Source organism: Dromaius novaehollandiae, chromosome 7, assembly GCF_036370855.1.
Source record: "Dromaius novaehollandiae isolate bDroNov1 chromosome 7, bDroNov1.hap1, whole genome shotgun sequence".
In the NCBI taxonomy this organism is placed as follows: Eukaryota; Metazoa; Chordata; class Aves; order Casuariiformes; family Dromaiidae; genus Dromaius; species Dromaius novaehollandiae.
Window position 1 is genome coordinate 35439893 of NC_088104.1, and position 19665 is coordinate 35459557.

Sequence of the window (19665 nt, forward strand, 5' to 3'; positions counted from 1 at the left end):
CTCCCCCATTTTTCTGTGCTTTAGATATCAGCTAAACCTTGGAAACGTTGACAGGAAAAAGAAACTCAAAAATTGTAGGGGCCTTAACCAGCTAGCAGTGCTTTTGTTTGGTGACTGGCTAATCATAGCATCAATCTTCAGAAATTAATGTTGCATTACAGCTGATGAGGTAGGATGACATTTATACCCTTCATCCTACCGCACCAGTGTCTCCTAATGTTATCAACCTTTTCAGGGTTTCGTACACACACTTTTCAGAAATGCTGAGTTTCACCATGTGACTCAAATAACTAACATCTCTTGCGCAGAAACGCTGACCTATAGTTTGGGAGTGAAACAGTAACCGAAGCAAACTGAATACACATGCTAGAAGTTAAAAACACCCCGGCTGCGTTACTGTGTAACAGGAGCGGAGGGCCCACTCCTGTCAGCAAACCCCGCGCTCCCAGGCGGGAGGCAACGCAGCGCCCTGCCTCACCGGCTGCACGTTGCCCACCAGCTTTCGGCTCCGTCACGGCCTCCAGAACACGCAGGACTCCCGGCGGATCCTTCTCACGGCATCGCCCGAGCAAAGCAAGTGCTCAAAATGCTCTTTGCTTTCTGACGGGAAACCACAACCGGAGATTTTCAGCCCAGAAGAGTTCCACATGCCATCACTCTCACCGGGTGGAGGAGAGAGGAATTAAGATGGCGAAACACACGTTATTTAGAACAAGTTTGCGAGTGGAAGAAAAGCCCAGAGCGCTCACTCTGTCACGCAGTGGAGCTGAGGACAGGGACAGGCACCAGCAGCCTCCATTTCGCAGGAAACATCCTACAGCTGAAACCCCGCAGATAAGGATTTTATCGGGGCGGGGGAGGCACCTTACCCCCTACCTGCCGCTCCGCTACTCTCGCTGCCACACAGAGGCAGCGCGCCCCGGCCCAGCTCTCCCGACCTCCTTCCCACCTCCCGCTCCCCACGAGCGCAGCAGCCTCGCGCTCCTGAAGCACCACGGCCCGCCCCGGCCCAGCCGCCCGGCGCCGCCGCTCTCGCGAGATTCGCGCCCCCGCCCAACGGCCGCTGCCTGCCGCGCGCGGCAGCCGTTGCCCGCCCGTTGGGGCCCCGCCCCCTCCCCCCGCCCGCCGGCGGCCGCCGCAGCGGCCGTTCCTCCCCCTCGCCCGCCGCCCCGCCCGGCGCTGCCGCATCCGGGTCCTGGCGCCGCTGTCACTATGGTCATGGCGGAGGCGACGGCAGTGCTGAGGCGGAACAGGCCGGGCACCAAGGCCCAGGTGAGGCGCCGCCGCCCGCGCCCGCCTCGCGCGCGGGGCCGGGGCCGGGGCCGGGGCCGCGGCAGCGCCGAGGCGGGCGGCGCGCGGCCGGGTGGCCGTTGGGGCGGCGGCGCGGCCCGGGCCGGGCCTGTCGGGCCCAGCGCCTGCCGGCGCCCCCCCGGCGGGCGGCTCCGCGCGGGGCCCGTGGCGGGGAGGCCGCGGCCCCGCGCCGCCGGAGCGCTTTGTTCCCGAGAGCCGGGCGCGGGGCGCGTTGGCCTGCCCGGCCTTGCCCCCGCCCCCCAGGAGAGCGTGTCGGGGCCGGTCCGGCAGCGCTGCCCCCTCGGTTCCGCGACGGGGCAGAGGTCTCGCCCCCCCCGGGGTTTCCAGGGCTCCGATTCCGGACCGAGAGGCGTGTCGCTCCCAGCTTGCCCCCGGGACAGAGCCGTGTCCCGTGGTGTGGTTACTATGGTCTGCTGCGCCTTCTGAGCGCCCGCAGTGTCGGCAGTATTGCAGAATATGTGCACAAATGGGCTGTTATTAACTGGGGCAAAGTGCTCCCTTCTAGCTCTTAGGCTTTCTCAATGCACAGGGTTGTTTTTCTAATACACGCAAATATAGTTGCTATTCTTGATATTAACATATAAAATGCATAATCAACTTCTATGAGATCCTTGTGTGACCATACATACAGGCTTTGGTTAGAAGCTCTGTATCATCTTCTGCAAGATAAAACTTGGCCTGTTCTTCTGGAGATACAAGTCACCCTTCTCTTACGTAACCTGCACTTTCCACAAAAGTGAATGTGGACCGTTTCCACGTTGCTTCTCTTAATCAAAGTGGAATCACTTTATGTCTGGGTTTTCAAGGTCATCTTGTAATGGTACATCTCGGATGTGTAAGATACCCTTTGTAGATTTTTTCAGATATGAAATCGTCTGTGAGACTTTTCTACAAGATGCACTTTGCTTCTGTAGGGAGAGCTCCCGGTCAGAAACAGAGCAGCACATGACACACGATGTTGTAGGGAAATGCCATTGTAATGTCTTTTCTCCTGCTGATTTTTGTCACGCTGTACAGAGGCAAAACTACATTGTGAATCAGTTTGTTCTATACATGTTTACTTTATGAAGGAAATGGAACATGTATGACTTCTGCTTGATAAAATAGAAAAATAGAGTAAGTTGGGCATAAAACTGGAGTTGGAGAAGTTAGAAGTATGTTCATGTAGGTCGAAGAATTTTTTTATATCTTGATAAAATACTATTTTCTGTGTCTATATTCAAGATACTGTAGTACAGCTCTTCAGTATGTAAGTACAATTACTTAATGATATCTAAACAGTGGATGTTCACTCCTTTCTATAGAGATGAGTGTATTCTTTCAAGAACAGATTGCTAGGCTTTAGAGTTGGAAGATTTTTATTGAATCATTCATTGTGTCTGCTCGGATGGCTGTGGGAGGCTGAGGTACTATGTTTCTGGACACTAAGAGGGAGCAGCACTAAATTTTAGATGTGTAAAATGCAAGGTAAGAAAATGCACGTCTGGGATTATCCTATTTTCACCATACATGAATTGCTGTAGAATATTGAAGTATAGCTGGCTTTGAGGCAAAACTCGATGAGGTTTTTATCATTAACTATACTAAACAGGGTGGGTTAGCAGAGCTGATGAGCATCCAGTTAAGCAGGATACTCACCACACCAAAGAGTGTAGTACCAAGTTAGGCCAGCATTCAATTATTTTATCTCAGTTTAGAGAAGAGGTCTTCAGTGGTGTATTACTGGATGGATTTTTAGTTTAGTACCATTTGTATAATGCCACTCTCTACAAGCCTTTTGTCTTCCCCATTCTTACATGTGGTGTAACATGTAAAATGGACATTGTCTGCAAATACTTCATTTAAAAAATGTAGGTTACATAGGTGTTATAGGAAGATGCCTGGTAATGGTGATGCTTACAGTATGCCAAGTCAAATAGCACTTTAGCTTTCATTTCAGGATAGTGCTGTGACATTAGGAGTGTAAGTGCCATTTTACCCTGTTATTGCCAAGTTTGTGTGCTGCTTCTGTTAAGATGTAGTTTCCTGGGATTGTATGAACTACATCTGCATCTATTTTCCTGCACTTTTAAGCTTATTCTAAGTGGTGTGCTTGCTCCTCCCTGCCTTCTCTATGTTAAATTGATTCAAACTTTTTTTAACAGGATTTTTACAATTGGCCTGATGAATCCTTTGAAGAAATGGATAGCACACTAGCTGTTCAGCAGGTATTCTTATTTATAAGAAATGTTGTGTATAAGAATAGTCTCCTGAGTTTTGTATTTTGGTAAGATACAAGAAACGGAACATATTATTTTCCTTCTTGCAGTATAGCTGCACAAGAGTGAATTTTGTAAATGCTCTACATAAATAAAAATATGTAATTGTTAATTTTATATGCGGAAGTAACTGGAATTCCCAGATCTGGTTTCAGCAAATCAGATTTCAGAAAGTGGGATTGTCTGACTTTTTTATTTTGTTTGGAGAATCATATTACCAAAAAGGTATAAAATTTACCTAATTTTTTTATCTCTTCTAATTCAGGAAAGGCATTTTTCAGATCTGGGTTTTTTTACACTGGTGTTCTCTCTCTCTCTCTCTCTCTCTCTCTCTCTCTCTCTCTCTCTTTTTTTTTTTAAAAAGTCCATCAATCACTCCTTCTCTGAAGTAAAGAAAAATTACTTTTTTTCATCTTTGGGAAAGTAATTCTCAAAGATGTAGTGTCCTAAATATGTTGTCTTATTATAATTACAACAAGATCTAGATTTCTTTTTTCCCCTTCTCTTAGTATATCCAGCAAAATATAAGGGCAGACTGTTCCAACATTGATAAGATCCTTGAACCTCCTGAAGGCCAGGATGAAGGTGTATGGAAGTATGAACATTTAAGGTAAAAATTCATCTTATGTCAATGTAGTTTACTGATTCAAAGTTTTGTTATTTGATAGTGATAGTGAATTTTTCTAAAGATGAGAGATTAAAAGTAACTTAAACAGAATTCAATATTTTCACTATTAAATATTTTAGAATTTTGTATTAGATTATTTTCTGAAGTCCCTGTTTTTTTTTAAGGTTTATGATGTCCTCTGATGTAGTGTTCTTTTTTTTAAAAAAAAAAATATATATATTTGTACTTCAAAAATTGTACTAGCATGTTTTGGACATGAAAACACAGCCATGAATTTCCATAGCACTTTCTCCTAATTTCATCAGTTCCTTACCTCTGCTACCTGGGAATGTCAGTTCCCTCCCTCCCTCCGGATGGTCCCTGGTGATTTTTCTGGAACTTGCAAGAAAACAGCTTTTAGCTAGGAAAGCTATAGTAGCTGTGTCTTACAGTTCTTTTTCTAATTGTAAGGAAACTCAGGACATTTTGTCCTTCTCTCAGTTTGTTTTATGCAGTATAATAAATATGTCCAGCCTAGGTAGTCTCTGCCTGAAAGTATTTTTCAGGTTTAGTGTAGGTTTATAGTCTGTTAATTCACCCCTGTGTTTCTGTTTTAATTCTTATTTTCCTGGCATTACTTTACTACCCTTGTATCCTCATCTTTCTTCTTACGAGCTTGTCTTTTAAGTTATTCTTGAAAGTGTATTTGATAAAGAATAGTTTTAACCTGCTCCTAGATTTATACATCCTGAATTTGCATCCTGTTGTTTTTTTTTCTCTCCTCCGATCTAGAATAGTTCCAGTAAATACTGGGACTCCTCAAAAGAGAAACAAAAATATTTATAAAACTGCAAAATAAGTATGTTTGAAGAACTCCCTCTGTCCTTTTCACCCACTGAAAATCATCCTAGATTCACAGACTTCTCACTAAGTATTTGTCACTTTTAGAAAATGTGTTCAAATTTTCCTTGGAGGATAGAGGGGGTGAGTTGTCTAAGTTAAAGAATGCACTTTCAGGTACATTGTAATGAAAGTCAGCAGCATATTCCTATTATCTTCATTGCATTTTATCTCAATTCCACTTTGATTAAAGAACGGTATTTCTAGAAGACCCAATCTGTTGATGATTTGGTGGTGGGACTTCAGCCACTTAATTGATGTGGGGGAGATATATTTTAAAAGGATAGAATGATTGCAGGATTCCATTTTTAAGAAATTAATTTTCTTGAAGCGTTTTTTAATTTTTTAATCTCTTTTTACAAAAAAAAAACCTTCTTCCTTAAGAAAGTTTATATATTAAACACTCCCACTGAATTATTGGTCAAGCTCAGCTTCCACTGTCAGATAAGAAAATATAGTTGTTTTTCTGAATTAAAAAATACGTTGGTGTGACTTGTATTTCTGTCAACTTGTGGTCTTTATATTGTGTTAATTCCTGGTATATTGCATGTATGTCTCTTCAAGTTTCACATAAAGTGAGATTATTTTGATGGTATTCTTTAAATAGAATTTTTTTTCTTATTCTGATGTATTTTTTCCTCTTTACAAAAGTAATTTCTAAAAATGATAGAGATCTGTGAAGAAGATTGGAATGTGTAATCTTGTTTTGTATTAAGTGTTTCCAGTGGGGAAACAAATTGCTCGATTTTGATGCTGCTGTGTTCAAATTTTTTCTTTTTTTAGACAATTCTGTCTTGAGCTCAATGGACTAGCTGTCAAGCTTCAGGTAATTCTTTTCTTGATATTTTTATATTGGTATCAGAGAAGGGATTGTTCGTGTATTGTAAGATGTATCAGTTTGTACATCTTTCTTGTTCTGAATTTATACACATAGAGTTGCACAGTGGTTTCAGAAGAGAGTGTTTTAGAGTTTTAGAAGACTTCTGGCAAATATTCTGTTTTGGTGGGGGAAGGGAGCAAGAAAGTGATTAGAAAAGATTGGCTCGTTTTTACTTTTGGGTGTTTTTTCCTAACTGAACAATTGTTTTAACAGAGTGAATGTCACCCAGACACATGTACTCAGATGACAGCAACTGAACAATGGATTTTTCTTTGTGCAGCTCATAAAACTCCCAAAGAGGTATGGATGTATTTTGTAAAATTAACCTCATGAGTGACAGGACTTTCTTTTGCAGCTTGATATTTTATGGGGACAACATTATGAACAGCCTCTTGGTCTAACTGAGAGCTTATGTGGATTAAGAATACCACTTCAGACTTTCTCCTTTCCCATTCTGTAGTTGGTTTACAGAAGAGGGGGATGAGGTAGTAAGGAGCTGCTTTTTACAGCTGTATCAAAGAGACTTTGCATATCTCCCTTTTTCCTCTCTTAATTTGTGTTGAGACAGCCTGAAACTCGATGGGAAAAGGTCTTTGCTCAGTTGAAAGAAGGCATACGTGCTGAGAATAGGCTGTCCACTTCAACCACTGGCCTTGATCCATAGCGCGAGGCTCATAAGCCTCACTCTGGAAGTGACTGCACGTGCACTTTCTTGGGGAAGTTGGTCCTAAAAGGTAGCGGACTCATAAAAATACTTTTCTCAAGAGGTTATCAGCATGGCAACAGCAGTTTGCTTGAGTGCCCAATGACCTTAAACTTTGCTCAGATCTCCTATTCGAACTACTTGATACATCATTTTTCTTGCCTTCAGAAAGGCTTTCTTTGTTGCTACTGGTTATGGTGATAGTGCAGCCTATCATATCTTTGTACTCCACCTTCCAGAATAAGGTGTCAGACCTTCTTAAGCTTCTTTTTGTCCTGTAACCTTTTTCTTAAAGGATTTGCTAAGATACCTTCATTTAGCTCTGAAGGCCAGCTTCCTTCCCAGTCCCTACTTTGATCCTCCTTCCCCCAGATATATTGGCATGCAGTGTATCTGTTTTACTTAGGTATAATGGACATCTTGAGGCTGCTTTTCTTCGTTCTGGTCAGTGGCTTTACATCTTAGAGCAATAAGCAAATAGACTGACCACATTCTACCTATGCATTGTTCCCATTCAGAGAGAAGAGGAGATAATACTGGTTATCCCTAAACACATACCATTAATCTGCTGGTTTGCATTTTGGTAATGGCTATCAGCTAATGGTCAGATAGTGTATTATGCAACCTTGAGAGACTGCTGCCAAAAACGTACAACTGTTAGGTCTTCTTTAAACTGGGGAATGACAAAATATACGGATGTTCCTGCTCTCTCTGCCTGTCCCAGTTCATCTTTACTTCCTTCTTTCTCCATGTACCTGATTTCAGAGCTAGGGGTTGGCTTATTATGTACGTAGCCATGTTAATGTTTTCATTTTTCTGTGTCAAGGTAAAAAACATTGCTGTATTTAGATGCAGGAATTTTGTAAGTAATTATTTTTGATAAGGTGTTAATTTAGGCTATTTAGGCCATTTTGGTCTGGCAGCTTGACTATGTGGAAAACAAATGAACTATAAGGTAATGATTGTCCTTTTTTTTTTTTTTCCCAATGTACTTGCAGTACAGTATTCTTAACACATGGCTTTACTAAGGAGATACATAAAATTCACTACTTGTGTGCCTGATCACATTTCCACAGTAACATTTTTTTTTCCTGAAATAACTGACATGGCTTATAAAACAGAGAGGAGAAATGGCTCACTTATGGGGAAACGTAGTCAGACTTTCAGGGAAGCTACGTGAAACTTCTGGGAATAAAAATGGCTACAGAAGTTTAAAGGATTCTTATTTGTGGTCTTTGTGTTTCAGGAAACATAATTCAAAGTGGTTTTCTTTAAACAAGGTATATGACAATGTCATGCACGCATTCACGTGTGTGTTCACTCTCTCTCTGCTTTTGTAGTGTCCTGCTATAGACTACACTAGACACACACTTGATGGAGCTGCATGTCTTCTGAATAGCAATAAATATTTCCCCAGCAGGTAAAAAAAAAAATACTTTTTTGAGGGGAAAGAGGGAATAGAGGGTAATTGGTGTCACCTAAACACATACAAAATGCAGCGAAATGCATAACACATTTTTCATAGAATCCTACTAAAAATACCAGAAATCCTGCAGTATGCGTCACTGTTGTTTCTACAGCTGTTTTCATTTTTAAGCCTAGGAAGAATTCCTGCCTGTTGAATTAGTTTACCATTTACTGGAGCAGACAAGGGTGTTTTTTAGGTGGAAACAGGGTTTTGTTTGTTTGTTTTTCTAACATCAGTGTTACTAGGGGGTTTCAACTGGTGGAGCGCCAGTCTAAATAACAGGAAAGCCTTTAGAGAGATGCAGTGACTCAAAGGACTTAAACATTACTCCTCTGAAAAGCCTCCAGAAGCCAGTGTTGATCTAACGTGGGGCGCTAGCGACCACAGAAGACAGAGTTGGAGTGCATGCAATGGGTAGCTCACATGTTAGACCATGGAAACGTAACTGGAAATGTCAAAATTGTGCTTCTCTGGGAATCCTGCCTTGGCAAGGAGGTGCAATTGGAAGTCTTCTTCCCTTTGCCCATCAATGCTGGAAACCAGAAATCCAGCCGTTACCAGAGTAACTGATGATGTTTCTAAACTACAGGCAAAGCCTTTTGGTAGTCAGAATGCAATTTTTAAATGTGCAGGATACAGCAACATTTTTATGATTCCTGCAACAATAAGCAATTGCAGACACAGATACCTGCAACACTTAAATCTAAATTTCATGTGTAATTACATAGTATAGCTTAATAACCAGAATTTAAATTCATGTCAGTCAGTAGTCATTTCAGTAGATCTGTAAAAATGAATGTTTTGTAACCTTTCTTCGGATGCTTACAGGGTAAGCATAAAGGAATCCTCTGTAGCCAAACTAGGATCAGTGTGCCGAAGGATTTACAGAATATTTTCACACGCTTATTTTCATCACCGACAGATATTTGATGAATATGAAGTAAGTTTACTTTTTATTTCTCAACTGAATGCATTACATATTTTCTTTTAATGTTACCAAAATATCTGCAGCCAAGTGAAGTATTATGATAAATTACAGTTTTGTAAGAACTGAAATTCCATATTGTAAGTTATTTTGGCCTTCAAATTTAAGATTTTTTTAATATGTATTATTTATTTACTTTGCCCAGTTGATTATGGTTTCTCTCATTTGAATAAAAGGGCAGAATTTACTTGTTTTTATACAAGCAGCTCAAATTCATCTTGTTCTAAGGATTCCTGGATGTATTCAGCAGTTGGTGTAGTTTGTACTGCTTATGCATGTCTCCTGTTTGTATACATGTTGCACAACAGTATATATGTGTGTAAATATATAACATTATAATTGTAAAACCACACAGTAACAGAGAAAGTAGGCACCTTGTGCATCTCTAGTAATTTCCAACTTTTTTGACTGAAAAATAGAAATCAATAGAGAGAAGATCAGGGGTATAGTTGCAAGTAAAAGAAACCCCCTTGGTAAATCCAGTTTAGAGTGTTGGAACAACTATGGAAGTATAATTTAAACTCTTTTGACTAGTGGATCAGGACTGCATTGATACTTGAATATATTCTTGTGTAAGTGCTGTTGAATCGAGCTGTGACTTAAGCTGTATGCTTTAACTTCAGTAAGATTTTTTGCTTATTGCAGTAAATACAAGCAAGCGGTAAAGGGGAACATGTAGAATAACATGACTTTACCATTTAAGTACTGCTACTTCTTTCTAAGACTTGCAAGTCTAACAGGCAATTTACAGTTGTGTTTTAGTCTGTTCTCAATTGTTTAAAATATTCCTTCTGTGTATATTGTGCTTTTTTCATCCCTTTTTTTAAATCTCTAGAATGAAACCTTCTTGTGTCATCGGTTCACGAAATTTGTGATGAAGTATAATTTGATGTCCAAGGATAACCTGATTGTACCAATTTTGGAAGAAGAAGTGCAAAATTCAGTGGCAGGGGAGAGTGAGGCATGATGGGAATGGTGGCACAGAAGCCTCTACTGAACACATACAAAACATTAATTATGTACTGTATATATCATTTTAGACACTTCAATCACGTATCCTCATAGCTTTGTTTAGTATACTTTTTTGTATGCTGTGTGCATTGCCTTTTAATATGGGAAATACTTTAAGTTATTCATGAGCTGTATATTCATCAATGTGGCACTCATGGTTTTTAAATAAAAGTAGTATCTGTTTATAATGCCTGTTAATAAAAAAATTTACAGTTCTCTAAAATTGCTGCTAAACAATCATTGAATCACAGTCCTGAAGATGTGTCTGATTGGGTGGGGAAAAAGATTAAGATTTCACAGCAAGCCATTTCCTAATGCAGTAGCTGTATTAGCCTTAGTTCAGAATTTATCAGCATATATAATTCTGCAGGAAGCTCCTTGCAATGTAGCTTATTCCTAATTTAGGTTTTATTTTTTAAAAAAGAGTGCTTTTATTTTGAAGACTTATTTTTGGATGTACATATTCCTGAATATGTATATCTAAACACTAACAGGAACTATAGTATTAGTAATACCAAAAGAATAACTTCACTATGCTATTGAACATATATTCTTGATATGTCTGATATACTTTCTGGACTTTTTTTATAACAGTAGAGGTTTGGGTCTTGTTACAGCAGAATTCTGTTCTGCTGTCCACAACTTCTCTAAAGAGTAACTGTGGCAGAAAAGTCAATGGCTTATACCTGTGCATATGTATGGCAATTGCTTACAGATTATACCTCAAATAAATATTCCTATGACACTACATAACACACTAGTGTAGTCTTTGCTTGTATTCCTAGCAAAAGCATTCCAAATACTTGAAAAATTGAACCTGACTCATTGCAATAGTTAATCATATTTTCAACCTGTGTCACTTAGTTTTCATCCATTCACCTGAATTACACTCAAGATACAAAAAAAGAGTTGGATTCACACTTCTGTTCCCCTTCAAATGTTTATTTCAAGTTGTGTTTGCAGATTTGCAATAACGGACAATTTCCATGAGTGCTGCTTAATTATATTATGTCTAAAATTTTTAAAGATGAATATAGCAGACATACTGCTAAGTGTATGTGAATGCAGGGTCTAACAGCATTAGCAGTGTTCTTATGTTAAATGAATTTTGCTTAGCTGTTCAAAAAGTTTTAAAGTTAGCTGGTTCTCTCTCTTAGAGGTTGCCAGGGGCCCTCTTTTATTTGTTTAAGCAGGTCAGAATTGACTAACTAAGCTAGTTTCTGTAAATTATACTTTGTCTTATGCTTACCTGGGAACAAGGGAGTCCACCTATTTTTAAGAAGTCTTTTTTCATAATATACTGAACATGCCTTAATTTTTTTTAAAAAAAATCAAGCACACCTCAAGCAACTGTACCACCTGGATGTAAAGGGAATCTAAACAATGAGAAAATAGAGAGACTAGGCTTATGAAGTATTTAAACAGCTGTACTCTTCAGCAGCTCTTTTTGTTTCATGTTTATCATTGTATTTAATTGTCAACAGGATAATTGCATGAAATGTTGTTCGAGTGAAAGTAGCTTTAGTTGTTGTCTATACACTTAGTTATAATTTGCCTTGCATAGACCAGGTTACTTGATTTTGATATATATTTTGAAGTTTGTATTGCAGGTAGGAGGGCTGTATTTGTAGAGGTAGTAAAGTGTATTTAGTTCTCTTACAGTCTACTGTAGGACCATCCATGGTGTGGTTCGTTTGTACAGTCACTCTGCACACTTAAATTGGCCATGGTGACTGAGACAGGCACAAAGGTGTAACTGGTGTTGCTAACTACATTTACCCTAAGAAACTGAAGAAAATGATGTGGTGCTCAGGACTGCATTAAAACTTTAAACCTCTTCTTCTCATGCTTTAAGAGTTTCTCTTTAAAACAAAACTCTGGAACTTTTAATCGTGTTTGTTCTTGTTCAGATTTGCACTGTAAAGTTGACTTGCTATATACTGTCTAAGCTGAATATATAAGGCCTAAGTGAAACACCGCTTGTATTTTCCCTTGCTATTGTTTACATGAGTACTGTGTACACACGTGTGCCTGAATGGTACCATGAAACTTCAGTTAGCCTAAGCAAACCATCAATTTGTCTAGTAAATACGTTAACAGATTTAATTTACACTCTACATAATAGGGAGACTGTCTTTGAATGATATTGTAAGAAAGAAAAAAATGAGGTTAAAATTAAACTGTTTCTTTATCCATACCAGTATATTTTGGTAAGTGATTCTCATTTTTCACCTCGTCCAAGAATGCAGGCAACTGACTGCTTCCAACAGAAAATTCTGCCTTCTCCCATCTCTGGTAGGAGGTGGCGGACTTTGTATTTCTTCTTTCCAAAGTAAAGAAATGTAATGCTCATTAGCATCTTGAAGTTTGAAGTCAGACCTCAAATTTATACTTTGCTCAGAATTCAGAAAATGCTGATTCTAGAATTTATAAGTTAGTGAGATCTAGAAAAGGAGAATTCAAATACCCCAAATAAGCACATGGATGCAAGGGCCTATTGTAAGAAAAGGATAACTTTCAAGTGACTTTTTTCCTTAGCCATGGCTGTTTCTCCTGATGCTTGGCTTACCATATCTTGCAAGCTAGCCACAGTAATTTTGCAACTTCCCTTTTAAGATTTTAATTCTCTTGGATGTTGTCAGAGTTTCTTCATCTAGTTAAACAGATGAGAATACGTCACCAGACCAGTTTCTCTACACTTTCTTTCAACTTATGCTTACCTGTAGTTAAGGGTGTTCACTTAGTTAATTGATGCCAATTGTCTGAATTCTCATACCAGGAAATTGGTTTTTGAAAACCTAAATTCCAGCTAACACTTTTTTTCTGTAAGTTAAGCCATAGGGAACTGTAGAAACAGTGACTTGAAGGTTTAAGACTTGATCAGTTTTTAATAGATGGTTATAAATCTAATAAGCTTTTCTTAGTGCACCATATGTATGTACAAACAAGGCTTAGAAAATAATACAATTCTTGCCTGAGGACAGGTGTTTTTTGAGATCTAACCAATTTAATGTCAGTTTGAGACAAATCTAATGAAGAAAATGATGTGAAGAAAGTAATTTGACCACTGTGTCTAATGATCTGAAGTTTCCTATCAGAAATACTCATTTCTTTTTGTAAAGCTAAGATTCTTTCTGTATTTTCTAAACCCAAAATACAGAAAATTAAGGCCCTTTTTTTGTTGATCAGGTGTGTAATAAAATGTGACAACTATGAACCAAGCACAAAAATCATTTTTACACTGGATAATTTCTCCCAACCTGTAAACATTACTAAGGGATTTCTTGTCCAATCAATTTAAAAACCAGGAAGTAAAGAAAGTGTCTTATGTAGAGGTTCGAAAACAGCCTTAACTGCCTTCCATCTCTACTGTTTTTAATAGTTCTCGTGCGTTTCTGTTGTCACATACAGGTGAGGGACTTTTCTATTACAGTTCAGGCACACAGGTTCCTAGCTGAAGCTATGTTATTCAATAAATTAGTTTATTTACATTTTTTGTCAGAGAATGCATCCATGCTTTATGTTTGATTTGCAATTATTTCTTTCAATGATTGTATAAAAAGACATAAAATAACCCAGTATGTGAAATACATGCTGCTAAAATGAAAACTGATTATTAATAATATACACAGTAGGAACATATGAAATAAGAATAACTTGCCAACAGGGTTACTCTCCCTGAGAGCTGTTCTGCTTTACAAATTTAATTAATGGAAAGTGCTGATCACACTACTGATGAAGTCATACCTTAATGTTTCATTTACTGTTCTGACACAAATTAGAACAAGTAGATTCAATTCGAATCCCCTATACTCAATGTACACTTTCCCCTTTTCACTTCTGCAAAGACATAGTTGATTTTCAGAATTTTAACTACATAGGAAGGACTAGAAGATTATCCATCATTTAATTTACAAGCTTTTTCATTTTCTTCTGTTTTAAAATCCACGCCCTACAAAAACAGGTGGTTTATTTTGTGTTCTTAAATTAGTACGTGAAGTCAGATAATGCACTAAGAGGCATGAACAAAGTGACTTTGTTTCCCTGATTTTTGCAAGATGGACTTCACTTTCATTTTTGAAAGAAAGAGCTCTGCAGCAGGAAAATACTCTCAGCTATAAACTCACAATGGTTATGCTCAAGCCAGCTAACCTAGTGCCAAAGAACCGGTGCTTACAAGAAATGTAAAGAATAGGATAAACATGCAGTCAGTCATACCAGCTTTTGCAGCCTCCAACAGTTCTAATTCAGTGATTTTCAGAGGGAATAAGATGGATTTTTTCCTTTCAGGAATTTGGTCACTTTTTAAATAGACAGAGTTTTATATACAGTGTCCTGTGGCAATGAGTTCTACAGTCAACTGCATAAAGAAGCATCTTTTGTTTTAAGCCTGCTACTCACCACTTTCACCATTCCCTTGAATTCTTATATCCAAAAAAATGCTGAAGAATTTATTCCTTTGCTACCCTCTCATGCAATTTAGCATTTATACACTGAGTTAGTAAGATTGGGGAAAAAAATTCACAGAAGTTTTATTCAAAGCCTTATGAGATTCAAGGGACACGGACTAAAGTACAAGTAAGCCTCTGTATACTGAAAAGGAATGTGGCTTTAGTTCAATTGAAGAAGGAAAGCCTGTCTTGCTAAAAATGGGGATATCCTAAAAGGTACCTATGGACATTCATAGCATATTCAATTTCTAAACAGCCTGTTGTTCCAATATGGAATCTCCCTTGTGGGCATCTTGTTAAGCATATGGGAAAAGCCCTCTTTAAAGGCTTGTGGATACTACTTTACTTGGATTTTCTGCATTTTCTCTCAGCTGATATGATGAAAAAACAATCTGTTAGAAGTTAAATGATTCTTGTTATGCAATACATATATTCTAGAAAGATTAAGTCCACTTAATTTAGAACTTTGCATTATAACCTGTTACATACATAGTTGAAGTTTGGTTGTATTTTTTTATTTTAAGATTCACTAGTGCTCACTATGTTAAGCAGGGATACGGCATCTTTTTATAAAAGGTCAGTACTTTTTCTAAGATACTTCAAAATCTTTAACTTTGAATATTCAAAGTTCCTAGTTTTTTGACCATTTTTTTCCACTTTCACAAGTTTGGCTTGTATGGAAAGTAACAACAAATACCTAAGTCCCTACACACACACAAACACGCACAAAATGTGACAAAGTTTTGTGAAAACTTGGGGAAAATACTTTTGGCAGTGGAGCAACACATTCCAGTTTGCACAGCAAGACCAGCTGTTACCTCATGTCAAATATGCTGAAAATACTTGCTTTTCCACCAGAGATGGACCTCGTCCTACTTGTAACGCGGCTGCTGCTGCAGCTACGCCAGCAGCTCCCGTCACCCTCAGCCCTGTGCCCGGCCGCTCCTGCTGCCCTGTGGCACATATGTGGTCTTGTAACAGTCACATGCAGAACCATTTTGCAAGGCTGCCAGCAGTTTTCCTAAGAAATTCAAGTGAGAAATGGGAAGCTGCACTTTCCAACGCTGTAAATCAGCCAGAGCTGAGCGAGGTGAGCAGGAGAAGCCGAAGGGAGACCTCCAGCTCCAGGGCTGCCTTGGGAATTTTGGGAAAAGAGCTGCTACAAACAGAGGGGCTAGAGCTGCTCTTCCACTGTGAAAAACATGAAACCTGCAAGATTTTTATAATGAAATTGGGAAGTAACTCCAAAACTGAAATTACTTCAAGTTCCCACTGTAACAATCCATTTCATGCAGGTGGAAAGGGTTTTTTTCCTGCAAAAGTGAACTGAAATAGTACTACAGCTGTGTACTACTTGCTTTTGTTTATTATAGCAAAGGTAACTTTTTAAAGTTACTTTCTGCTTACTCTGCTAAGCAGCTTCTGCCAGAGTTGTTCCTGCACACTGTTCCCATCACTGAAATCGCACGCTGAATTCTGCCATCCCGCTCGCCGCGCAGGGGTGCTCTTTCCATGCCTGTTATTGCTATTCCTGTCACTGCCTTAATTTGCCCACTGCCTTCAGTGCCAGCATCTATCGAGGGGGCAGAGACTCTCCCACCGCAGTTTTGGTGGTGCACTGCCCCAGGGGAGGGTCATTGTGATACCTGTGATGTGCACCCGGTACTGCAAATGTTTAGGGAAATGCTGTGAATACATTTGTTCAGTTCTTTCCTACTTTCTTATTTTGACCAACTTCAATTCAATTAGCTTGACAGTGATTAGCATTTAATTAACATCATTAGTGACTGATAACGGTGCATTTATAGTCTGTGCTTCTAACACTTTTGAAAAATACAATTTTCATTTGTAATCACCTTTATCTTCTGCACACGCATTTGTCTTCAGCTTCTCCTCTTTTGACTTTTTTATTAAAACATGAAATTTCCATTAGTTAATAGCAACTTCTTACAGTCAGTAACTAAGTTACAGTACTTTGTGTGAAGACTCCAATACTGATCTGAAAGAAAAGGTGGAATTCCTTTCTCTATGGCTTCTGCTTTTTTTCCCCAGCTACAGTGGCAGATCTGCCTAGACAGAAATGTAGTTATTGCAAGACGTAATTTCAAGACAGCAGCATAAAAATAATTCCTATTCACGCCTCTCCCCATAGACCTGCGTCAGCGTTAACCTCCCTTAACACAAACAACTCCTCCCCACTGTGATGACTGATGCACAGTAATTTCATCATTTCCTCTAAACATTCTTTCTAGAATTTAACGCAGCTGAATACACTTTATCCAGTATGATATACATTTAGCTAAGATAAATTTTTTATATGTACATCAACATATTGGTATATAATTTGCCTACTTCTTCCCCATATGTATCTTGTGCCCCTTGCTGTCAGTGCTTCTTACATAGCTTCTCAAATTAGTTTTTCACGGAATGCAAGTTATCTTTCGGAGGGTGAGTGATTCTTAATTTCCACTCATGAGTAAATTATCAATACAGCATTATATGAGCTACATGCTGGAATAGCTTTTGGCTTAGGTGTACAAGAAACATCCTGCATAGTGAAATTAAATTACAGGAGGATGCGTCTGCCCACAACCTCCCAGAGGTTTTCTGTATGTACCAAGTCCAAACATAAATTATTAACTCTGTAGCACAAGACTGACATTTCTTTTCCCCAGGCTTTTGAATTTAGACAAGGCAAATACATTGAAAGTTACATTAAAACTTAAAGACAGCCAGATATTTCAGTTCTATTTTTTTCAGCAATATTTACAACACCCTTTAAAAAAAATACCTCAAAAATACTCAACATGCCCATTTCCATTCTCTTTTACAGAATACAAACTGTCACTGATTTGCAGCATTTGCTTCCTCGCTTGTCAAAAACATTAACAAAGAAGTTAGCAGAGCACCCAGTCATGTAATTATTCTATTAAAGAGAGACAGAAAACCAAAGTATTTTGCAGTAGTATTATTACTATAATAGGATTAACACAACAGAGAACACAAATATAAAATGAGTCTGGGAAAAGTCATAGGATTGTATCAATGCATTGAAGTAATACGATAAACTTTTTTTTAACATTTGTGTGAATTATGTACAGGTCCATCTGATGCAGTTACTTACTTTATCACATACATGTGACCTGAGTGACTCCATCTTCCTGGTCAAATTGTCCATCATCGAGTTCCCTTAACACTCCGTCACTGCTGCTGAAACCTGGAAAGCCTCCATACTGGGAAGATCCCTCCTTGATCCAACATTGTTTAGAAGGAGATAGATGAAACTCATTAGGTGGTTGTCCAATTTCTACAGGGTGAGAAGAAGCTGTGTCTAATCCAACACTTCTGCTAGCGATTTTGCCTTTTTCCTCCTCGATAACCTGCCTTAAGGATTTCTTCTGAAATACAAGAGAATGTTTAACTGTTAGCTTATTTAGGAAAAAAAAAGCCAAAGGTGAGCTGCATCTTAACATAAAGCAGCACTTCACTCTCTAGTTTAAGCCATGAACTCCCCTGGAGAAAAAAACCCAGTGGATACCTCTTTGTTCTCTATAAATAAAGTTAGAGAGACACAAGGAAGAAACAAGGCATAGTCACGATTCAAGAAAGCATAAACAAATGTTAAGAAATGTAATTGCTTCAGCAACACAATGCTCACATATTACTTAGCAGATCCAGAATAATTTACAAGTATTAACCCATGCTAAAATCGGCTGACTCCGACCCTCTCTGCCATATGGTGGCACAGCTCCTGCTAGGGGCTTCCTCCGAGCGGCAGAGGCCCCTCATGCCCCCAGGGGCGGGAGCGCAGGGCAGTGGCATGCAGCCGGGCGATGCAGCCCACCCATCTCCTGCTACGACTGTGTGCATACGCTCCCGCTCCTTTGAGGCGCTGTCGTGTGTGTGTGCCACAATGTACGACGTGCCTCGTTTGTCTGCAGCCTGCTCCCAAAGACTAAGGGATATGCAGATGTGAATCGCCTCCCCAAATGCAGTCCTGTCCAGGAGCCTCAACAAGAGTGCAATGTTTGATTAAGACATGAATTCAGCCCCATGAATAAAATGAATAAAACTGGCATTGCCTGAGCTCTGGCAAGCACGTAATCTGAGCACTTCAGAGGTCTGCTGATTTCTCAGCAATGTCTCATGGTGAGGCTGCTGTGCTCTCACATCTTTCCAGCTGTGGCCAGAAAGGCCCTCAGAAGCCTCCTCCAATAACGAGCTCTCTTTACACAGTGTTGCGGATGACCTGCAAGTTTCTTCAGAATTGCTTAAGCTGGAAAGATCCATCCGTGTGCTGGATCTGTGCAGATGGAAGTCAGCGGCTCTCTTGTGCAGAAATTTTAGAGGGGTCTAAAGAGACCTTGCACAGGAAGAACTCAAGATAAATACAACCTGAGTTTAGTGCTGAGACCGTCTGACACGCTTCTTGCTGAAGCGATGGCTACCAACATCAACGAGCAAGGTGAGCAGACTGTGATTCGGGCAAATGACAGACCTGTCAGGCTACGCTAAGGCTTCTCTGAGGCACTTGCCCTAAGTGGAAGCCCCCTGAGGAACCCCAGTGCTGTTGGATAACGAAGGCTGGCGGGCCTTTCGCAGGTACATTGCAAACCGTGGAAACCGCGAGAGGCGCGCTGGTGGAGCTGGCGTTCCCCCCTCGGCTGCTGGCACAGCTAGAGCAGAGCCTGATGGAGGGGGAACGGAAGAGAGAGATCTTCTCATACATACCAAGCCAAGCAGCTCTACCTGGTGGAGCTCTCCCTGCTATCGTTAAGCCTATCTTTAGGTTTATTTCAGCATCATGAGTTACCCAAGCTAGTTGGATCAGGGACGCAGAAGTGCCCTGGCTATGGGCTCCCGCGGGGAGGAGGAGCACCCACGGAGCACTGCCGCGCCAGGGGAAAGGCCACGAGGTGCGACCCTGTCCCCAGGGCGAGCTCAGCGGGCTAACGGGAAATCCAGCCCCAAAGCAGAGCTGCGCCTGGGGGGACCTGCCCACGTCGCGTTCCTCTATAGGCAAATGCTTAAAAGAAAAAGCAAACTAACAAAAACAACTTTGTACCACACTTTGGCAAGTTCTGCCTCATT

At 40.0% G+C, this 19665-nt stretch overlaps 2 protein-coding genes across 11 annotated transcripts in view; one reads left to right on the forward strand and one right to left on the reverse strand.

Moving 5' to 3' along the window:
* Window positions 1-348: 348 nt before the first annotated feature.
* Window positions 349-12326, forward strand: MOB4 (MOB family member 4, phocein). 3 transcript variants are annotated; one of them, XM_026103665.2, is made up of 8 exons: window positions 349-573; window positions 3456-3518; window positions 4079-4179; window positions 5860-5902; window positions 6170-6256; window positions 8000-8079; window positions 8956-9067; window positions 9948-12326. In XM_026103665.2, the coding sequence occupies exons 1-8, from the start codon at window positions 364-366 to the stop codon at window positions 10077-10079; spliced, it is 828 nt and encodes a 275-aa protein (XP_025959450.2). In that variant the 5' UTR covers window positions 349-363; the 3' UTR covers window positions 10080-12326. The 3 variants fall into 3 exon arrangements, with proteins under 3 accessions (XP_025959450.2, XP_064371230.1, XP_064371229.1); XM_064515159.1 differs by lacking the exon at window positions 349-573 and adding an exon at window positions 631-1272; XM_064515160.1 differs by lacking the exons at window positions 349-573; window positions 8000-8079 and adding an exon at window positions 611-1272.
* Window positions 12327-16450: 4124 nt separating this feature from the next.
* The window catches only part of RFTN2 (raftlin family member 2), a 34971-nt gene continuing 31756 nt past the window's right edge, over window positions 16451-19665 (reverse strand). For 5 of the 8 annotated variants that reach the window (XM_026103300.2, XM_026103213.2, XM_026103380.2 and 2 more), the window contains one exon: window positions 16451-17972. In XM_026103300.2, coding sequence (XP_025959085.2) covers window positions 17703-17972 — 270 coding nt within the window. In that variant the 3' untranslated portion in view covers window positions 16451-17702. The remainder of the gene's footprint in view (window positions 17973-19665) is intronic. The other 3 variants (XM_064515155.1, XM_064515154.1, XM_064515156.1) reach the window with 3 other exon arrangements.

Coding starts and splice junctions, on each gene's coding strand:
- MOB4 (XM_064515159.1), top strand. CDS start 688: ATGGCGAAACACACGTTATTTAGAACAAGTTTGCGAGTGGAAGAAAAG. Junction 4,180..5,859: donor TGGAAGTATGAACATTTAAG/GTAAAAATTCAT, acceptor TTCTTTTTTTAG/ACAATTCTGTCTTGAGCTCA. Junction 8,080..8,955: donor AATAAATATTTCCCCAGCAG/GTAAAAAAAAAA, acceptor GGATGCTTACAG/GGTAAGCATAAAGGAATCCT.